This window comes from Fukomys damarensis, unplaced genomic scaffold, assembly GCF_012274545.1.
Source record: "Fukomys damarensis isolate Sample0158 unplaced genomic scaffold, DMR_v1.0_HiC HiC_scaffold_7, whole genome shotgun sequence".
Classification (NCBI taxonomy): Eukaryota; Metazoa; Chordata; class Mammalia; order Rodentia; family Bathyergidae; genus Fukomys; species Fukomys damarensis.
Window position 1 is genome coordinate 8,633,648 of NW_022900919.1, and position 7,763 is coordinate 8,641,410.

Genomic DNA, 7,763 nt, shown 5'->3' on the forward strand with positions numbered 1-7,763 from the left:
ATATATATACTCATATAAGAAAACCATGTAGTATTTAAGCTTATGTGTCTGACTTACTTCACATAAATCATTATGTTCTACCATCCCAAATTACATATCCCATTGTTTCAAAAATATTTTCATGTATATGCTAATTTGTTTCACTTATACTACCAGTTTATCTTTGTTCATTAAAAACAAACATTTGTGCTATCTTTCTTCTTTCTAAGAATCGTTTTGGTCTATGTCATACTCTCAGTAACTACTTTGAAGACACTGATATACAGTGTATTAACTATTGCTATTCTCTTATTATTGTTATAAAATTTTGTTTCATTTTTTCGTAAAAAAGAAACCTTCTATAATAAAAAAAAAACAAACCTTCTGCTATACAGAATTAAGTTACATGTCCTGCAAATGTTAGGCAGTAGGCCAGACATGAGGGACGCAGAACTCAAGATATATAGCTCCACTTTTGAAGGCTGAGACTCTAGAACTCTTTAGAGTCTTTAGATGATTCTACTTTATATTCCTTTGTTTATTCATTCAGTAACTATGTGACTATGTGTTACATGACGAACACAAGCCCTGTGTTACTCCTAGGCACTTATTCATCTTGTAACTAGCTCAAAGATCAGGAACTTAATAATTCTTGACTTTCCTTTAAAATAATTATAGAAAAAAGTTTAGAATATTTTCTAAGGTTAGGAACCAAAATCATAACATTTCCTATTTCTGATTCGCACACTAACTATATAACTGGATTCTACATCCATCAGCTCACATTAGGTTTTGTAAATGTTTAAAGGTTTCTCAGCTATATAAATAGAGAATAATGAAAAAAAATACTGTTTAAAGTGTTCTAAAATGTAAAACTGTATCTATGCTTTGACTTAGCAATCTTTCCTTTGACTATCCTAAATCCATGCACATATATACAAGAAGAGATGTCTATCTACCAGCCTACAAGTCAGTGGGATAATATCATGAAATGAAAAAAATAAATTGGTAGAAAAATTATATATAATGATTCTCTTTTTTACAAAAGAGAAAAATATAGAAAGAGATGTAGAGTAGATAGTTACATTAACCCAAGCACATGGGAGATGGTACGCCTTGAATATTTATGTCCATCTCCAAATTCATGTTGAGATCCTCATCCCCAAGGTGATGGAATAGGGAAGCTTGAGGCCTTTGGGAAGTGATTAGGTCATGAAGGAAGAGCTCTCACGAATGGGGTTAGTGTCCTTATGGAACAGGCTCAAGGGAGATCCCTTGTCCATCCAAACATGCGAGGACAGGAAGAGAAAGTGACATGTGTGAACCAGGAAGCTGGTCCTCATTACACTCCAAATGCGCAAGCCTCTTGGTGCTTTCCAAGTCTTGGTGGAGTTCCAGTCTCCAGAACCGTGGGCAGTAAGTTTCTGTCATTTATTCATTCAATTTATTCCTCTGGATTGCCTGACACGTGGCAGGATTAAATCAATTTTGGTGATGAAAAAAGATTATTTTTTTCCTGTGCTTCAGTTCTAAATAGGGCCAGTCCTCAAATTCTGAACATCTGACATACAATCACCCTACAAAGATGAGCTACTATACTGCACAAGCAAGGTGAAAACTGTACTCTGGTGACTACTCCTCTCACCGAGAGGCTTCATATGGTGAGGGGTGGGGGAGAAAAGGAGGAGAAATGAAGGAGAAGGCATTTCACATAATGAAACAAAGCTAACATGAGACAGTAAAAACAACAGGAAAACGAATGGCAGGTTCCCAAGCGGTGAAAAATACAGTAAAAGTCCAATCAATCCACACTGTGTTTGAGACACTACATACTTCTAATAACGCCCCCTCTCTTTGGATAATAAGTCAAATCCCAAAAACTAAACCTCCTATAGGAACTATATTTTATCTTTAACGCCAGAAAATACTCTAAAAGCTGAAAGGGTCATTAGTTCAGAACACTCTAGGACAAGTATTGTTTCATCTGCTTTCAGAAACTATGCAGTAAGCTTGCATAGTCTTTATATCAGATACTATAAACAGAGAATGGGATGACTGCTCCTATTCTTGCCATCTGCACTGCACTTTACAGTTCATAAAGTTCTTTGATACATATGAATCAAATGTTTTAACTGCTAAGAGAAAGCAATTAAAATGAAATGCACTTTGTATCATAAACATGCACAACCATTTAATCTTTGATGATTAAAAAGGCAGCAAAGCATGAACTTCAAATGTATTCTATGAGCCATTAAAAATATCTAATTGTGCAGCACTTAGATATTTTCACAAATAGAAAAGTTCAGGGGACAGGGATGTAGCTCAGTGGCACTGTGCCTGCCTGGCAAGCGCAAAATTCTGTGTTTAATTCCCAGTACCAAAAAAAGAGAAAACTGCAGGTGAAAAACTGTCACAGACCAAGTTTAACTTTTATAAGAAAAGGTTAATTTACTCGCACAAATTTTACTCTATTGAGGTATGACTGAGAGTTAAGTAATTTACTAACAACTCTTTTGTTCACAAAGAACATGGGAAAATCTGCTGTCATACTTGACAAAATATTTCTTACACTATCTCCTCCCCAGAGGGTTAAAAAACTTTAGGTAAATATGCTTTTGTATCATGTAACAGTGATTTTGCAAAAGTGGATTCATATAAATATATATTTTTTTCCAAGTTCAAACACTGCAAATCTAATTTTAAAATGTATATATTCAACATATGTAACAATCTGCCAAATGCTAAAAATACAAGCTATGCATCCATTTATTTCCAGATACAGCAAAGATAAACTTGATCGTGCTTTCTACCTACTCACAGATTAAAAGACTTTTCCAGGAACATATGCTATTTATATAAAACCAACAGGATACACTTTCCAGATATTTAGGAGAGTCCAATACAGTGACGGGAATAACAAAGGGTCAAGTCACCAAAAGAATCCAACGTGCCATAAATCATCTAAAATGAGTAAGAACTAGAATTTAAGTACAAAATTCAAAGGGAGTTAAGTGATAACTAGAAAGGGCCATAGTAAACAAATTCTTTCAAAATAAAGATCAAATTTTATAGTAAGCAGTGGGAATAAAAGCTGGATTAGGAAATTCTCTTGGAAAAAAGTTTAAGTACTTTCTTTATTTCATATGTAATACAAATTAGGTTATAATGAAAATTATTCTTAGGGCATGTTGCTTCTATAGCAAATTTTTTTTCCAAAAATTTGTATAGAAGTCCAATTCAAAATAATTTTGATTTTCACAGGGCAAGCACAAAGGTTTTTATTTGTTTTGTTAATATCCAAAGACTTCACTAAGCTTTCCCAAAATCTTCAAATCATTCCTTTTAATTCCTATAAGTCAAAATCATCTAATAGGGCTATTCTCCCTACATACTTTCTTCTTTTGGTACTGGGGATCGAACTCGGGTACCTTGTCCTTGCAATGCTGGAACCACAGCTAAATCCCCAGCCCTCCTACACACATTTTTAACCAGTCTGTTGGGCATTTTAACATTCAGAAATCTCACAGAAAGCTTAAAACACAAAGGATACACAGCCAGGATAGATGCACATGCTAAATGAAGTGGGGTTTTTGACTGGGGATTAATTTTCTAAGTGGTATATTAATAAGTATTTTGGTTTCCTACATAACTTCTCCTGTAACCTCGTAACTGCAGGGACTCAGATGATGAATTCCCAGCTAATCTTTACGTATTGACTTGTGCGTATAACAGGAAGGGCTATACGTCTTGGTTTGAATATCTCAGGGTAAGTGAAATACATCTTTGTCAGGACCACATTTATAAACGATAGTTTCAAATGGAATATAATACTATACCAAGGTTGTCAGGGAGTTCCTTTTCATATAGAGTCTCTCCAAGTACTGTAATCCTTCACCTTTCAGTAACTCCAGTGGGAAATGGTGCAGGTTTCTGTAATTTAAGAACAAATTCTTGTGCTTTTCAAGCCTTGCCACAGAAATCGTCTTGCAAAGTTCGGAAGCCATGACTGAACATATTCCGTCAGGCATGCTGGAATATTACATCTTATCAAAACCGGTCCATTGCTAGAAAGAGAGTAACAAACGGCAATCATTGTAAGACTTCTCACTGGCAGTGCCAATAAAACCTACTCACATACAGAGCTACATATATTCAGACACTGAAAAGATACTTTTACCTTCTAGCCTACAGTTTTCATTTAAAGCAACTAAAATTGTCACATATATTTAGGAGGCTAAAGTAAACTTAGTGAAAAATACCCTGATTAAGCTATATTTACTACTCATCAGAAACAGTCCTAATGGAAAAACACTTTCTGAACTTGAGGGAGGAATCTGCCCAAGAAAACAGAGACAAGTTCTACAACATGCAACCAAAGGAAAAGCTTAAAAAATCAAATGCTGCAAGCCCCATTTTCATCTTGTTATCCCATTTTGTATTTAAGGTTATTAAAATATGCATTATTTCTATTTAGGTCATTAACAGCTTAGTTTCCATTACTTCCTAATATCTAAATTCTGTCCTATGTTCCACCTTATTTATCTTTTTCTTTTTAGCTTTGCAAGTTACCAGAAGTAGCAAAGAAATAGGTCCAAAGTCACCCAGTTTTATCATTTCAAGTTATTCCAGTAAAAAAAGAGACACTGCACTAGGAAACCAGAATCCTGTATTATTCCATTAAATCCCTCTGTGTATCAGCTTAGACATAAAATGGACTTAGTAATTAATGTATGAAAAGCCTGAGTTCAGTATAAATTATTTTAAATTTTCCTCTAGCTACAAGATTGGCAAGGCCAGGAAAAAAAAAAGTAGCATTTGACATCCTACCCACTAAGCACAGAGCTGAAACAAACTTCACCATTACTTAACACAAGAAGAACCAGACTTCAGGCTTCTTTAATGTGCCATGGTAGAACAACGCAAAAGAAACTAAAAGCAAACTTTTGACACCAGGCCCAAGAGCTTCCAAAGTGTGGGTTCTTTATAGGCACTGACTCACAAGATTCTACGAGATACTGAAGAAATGCTAAAACAACTACAAAGTTAAGCTTCCCTCAAAGATTCTGATCTGTTTTTTGGGCATGTTCCAAAACTCTCTATTTGGGGTGGGGGTGCGGTGGTAAAAAAAAGTACAGTACATTTTAAAGAATTTTTTTTTCTTTAAGAAGACAATTTTCACTGAGAATTAATTCCAAAGCTTTCAACAAGCAGAGTTTTGTAACTTTTGGGTTACTTTCTACTATTTCCAAATTCTAATTTCTACCTAATAAGGCCATACTTTCCAATTTATATAAAAAGGAAAAGAATGGCCGGGAATTTAGTTCAGTGGTTCCACCACCTGCCTTGCAAGCACAAGGACCCGAGTTCAATCCCTGGAACCAAAAAAAGGAAAAGAATATGAAGTGTTCAGTAATATTGTCAATGCAACATAATTTTATCATATCTATTCCACCTACTCACTGATTTATCAGACACATTGAGACATATTATGTGACCTATCTTTTGATATTTTGTCTCTTAAAAATGAAAGGAATTAGAAGATAACCAGCATCAATGATTCTGTGTGGAGAGTGAAGCTTTCCAGGTTAATTACTCATTGATGTAGTAAACTAAAAGCAGTTTAAATGTTCCACACGCATTAACTAATTTAATCATTCACAGAGAGCCATTAATTTTTATCACCAGTCTGAACCAAGCCAGTCTGAACCCACTCTTAGTATATTGGAGGACAAAGCACATTTCTATCCATCCAGCTCAGGCCTGAAATTTGGAAGTCATGAATAGTTCCATCCTCTCCTTCATCCACATCTCCACCTTATCAAAGGGCTAGTGGTTTCCACTTCCAAAATACATCTCAGTTCTACCCACATCACTCCATCTGCCAAAATCAGAAGCCGTTATCATCTGCCTGGGCCCCTGTATGGCTGGTCTCCCAGTGTCCCTTCTAATACACTCATCACAGCAGCACATTTGACATTGCACCTGGCTCTCAGGGACACACCTTACAGAAGCTTCTTATTCAGAAAATCAAATCCTTACCAGGCCTTCCAGACTCCTCACCATCAGGCCCGATCCACTTCCCCAGCCTCAAATGCAGGACTCTCCCTGGCTTTTCACCAGGCAGAAGTTATCACTCGTTCAGGCTTTCAATTTTAGGAACTACCAAACTCCTCAGCGCGTGCTGCTCTCTTTTGAAGGGGAAAAGCACTGTTTCATCCTCCTCTAGGTTTCAACATGAAAACCACTTCCTTATCTCAAGCTATTCTGCTATTCTTTCAGAGCAACCCAGCTGTGTGTTTTTCTTCACAAGACTCTGCAAAATTTGTGATCTGTACATGTGTGAGTGTAGTTGTTTATTGTCAGTCTAGCCAAGAACCTATAAAATCTTGAGGGCAGAGCTTTTGCTGCTTTCTTCCTGCTCAAATACCTAGCACAGTATCCAAAAACAAACCTTCAGGCTGAGAGTGCTGGTGAACGCCTATAATCCCAGCTGTCCAGGTGGCTGAGGCAGGAGGATTGCGAGATCAAACCCAGCCCAAGCAACTTAGTGAGACTGTGTCTCAAAATAAAAAATAAATAATGTGCCGAGAATGTAGCTCATCAGGAAGGCTCTGGGTTTGATCCCCGATAAGTGGGAAGTAAGACTTCAAACTAAGACTTCAAACGGTCAGTGAATGGAGGATGAAATTCCAATCTGTGGAATAACGTTGGGAGGCTGCCTTTGGAGGTTGCCTTTTCGTTCACCCGCGTCAAGATCATAAACTTGCTATTGCTACATAGCCTATGCCACTCCAGTCCTCAGAGCCATGCACCGAAATTACTTAGTGCACTTTATGCATGAGTTTCTCAGAAGGCAACTGCAGAATTTCAACACAAGTGGCCTCCCAGCAAAGCCTGCACCGGCCCTCAGTGGAGCCGGTCAATCACTTCAACGAAGCCAGCGCTTCACGGACAAAGCTCGCAAACACTGAAGACACTGCTCTGTAAAGTCAAACTATATCCAAAATCCACATTCACGGATGAAAGATTCCGTGAAAAAATTCACTCTAACCTGGCAGCTTTCCTTCTGAATGCCGTGGCTGGGATCGGCTGCCTCAAAAACATTATACCTTGGTGAAATACATCCTGCTACAAAGACTGGGAGATACATCAGTACAAAGAAAAGCCCCCGTTTAAACGCATCTAGCTACAAAGACAGGCTGAAATCTATACAAATGAAATCAATAATGCCAATAATCAACAATACCCGTTAGGTTTTCACTGGCAAGAGACAGCAGTTCACAGAATCATTTTGTTCCCCCCTCCCCTTCACTACCTCGGGTCTGTAGTTACAGCAATTGGTGAAGACAGCTGCACCTCCACAGGAGTTTCGGACGGGTGAACGTCGATCTTTTTTTTTTTTTAAACTCCCACTTTAAGAAAATTCCGCGCATTATAAGGAATATTTTATAGGAAGAGTCCCATATCCTGACTTCCCCGTACATAGACAGATTACCCACTCCAATTTCCTAACTTGGGAGATCAGGGAATTACAAACTGCACGTTAAAAGCACTCGTGACAAGGTAATTTTCGTAGTAGTGGAGCACGCTACAAGTCTCACGCAAACACCCGAGCTCGCAGGCGCTAAGGTCGTTACGCCGGAAGCTGCGATCTCGGGCAGGGATCACAGGGGTTACTGGGGTCTCAGGGCGAGGGGCCGCGTAGGGTGAGGCCCGACTGCCCGGGCTCCCACTCGTCGCGGCCTGCCGATTTCAAGGGTGTGGAGGGCCCCGCCGCGACCCGG

At 38.1% G+C, this 7,763-nt stretch overlaps 1 protein-coding gene across 2 annotated transcripts in view; it reads right to left on the bottom strand.

Moving 5' to 3' along the window:
• Lrrc28 (leucine rich repeat containing 28) overlaps nt 1–7,730 on the bottom strand; it is a 112,992-nt gene extending 105,262 nt beyond the window's left edge. The window contains exons 1-2 of one of the 2 annotated variants that reach the window (XM_010607855.3): nt 7,295–7,721; nt 3,816–4,043 (exon numbers count right to left, since the gene is read on the bottom strand). In XM_010607855.3, the coding sequence (XP_010606157.1) occupies nt 3,816–4,007 (192 nt within the window). In that variant the 5' untranslated portion in view covers nt 4,008–4,043; nt 7,295–7,721. Of the gene's footprint in view, nt 1–3,815; nt 4,044–7,294 lie in introns of both variants that reach the window. The other variant, XM_010607854.3, reaches the window with a different exon arrangement.
• Nucleotides 7,731–7,763: the final 33 nt, after the last annotated feature.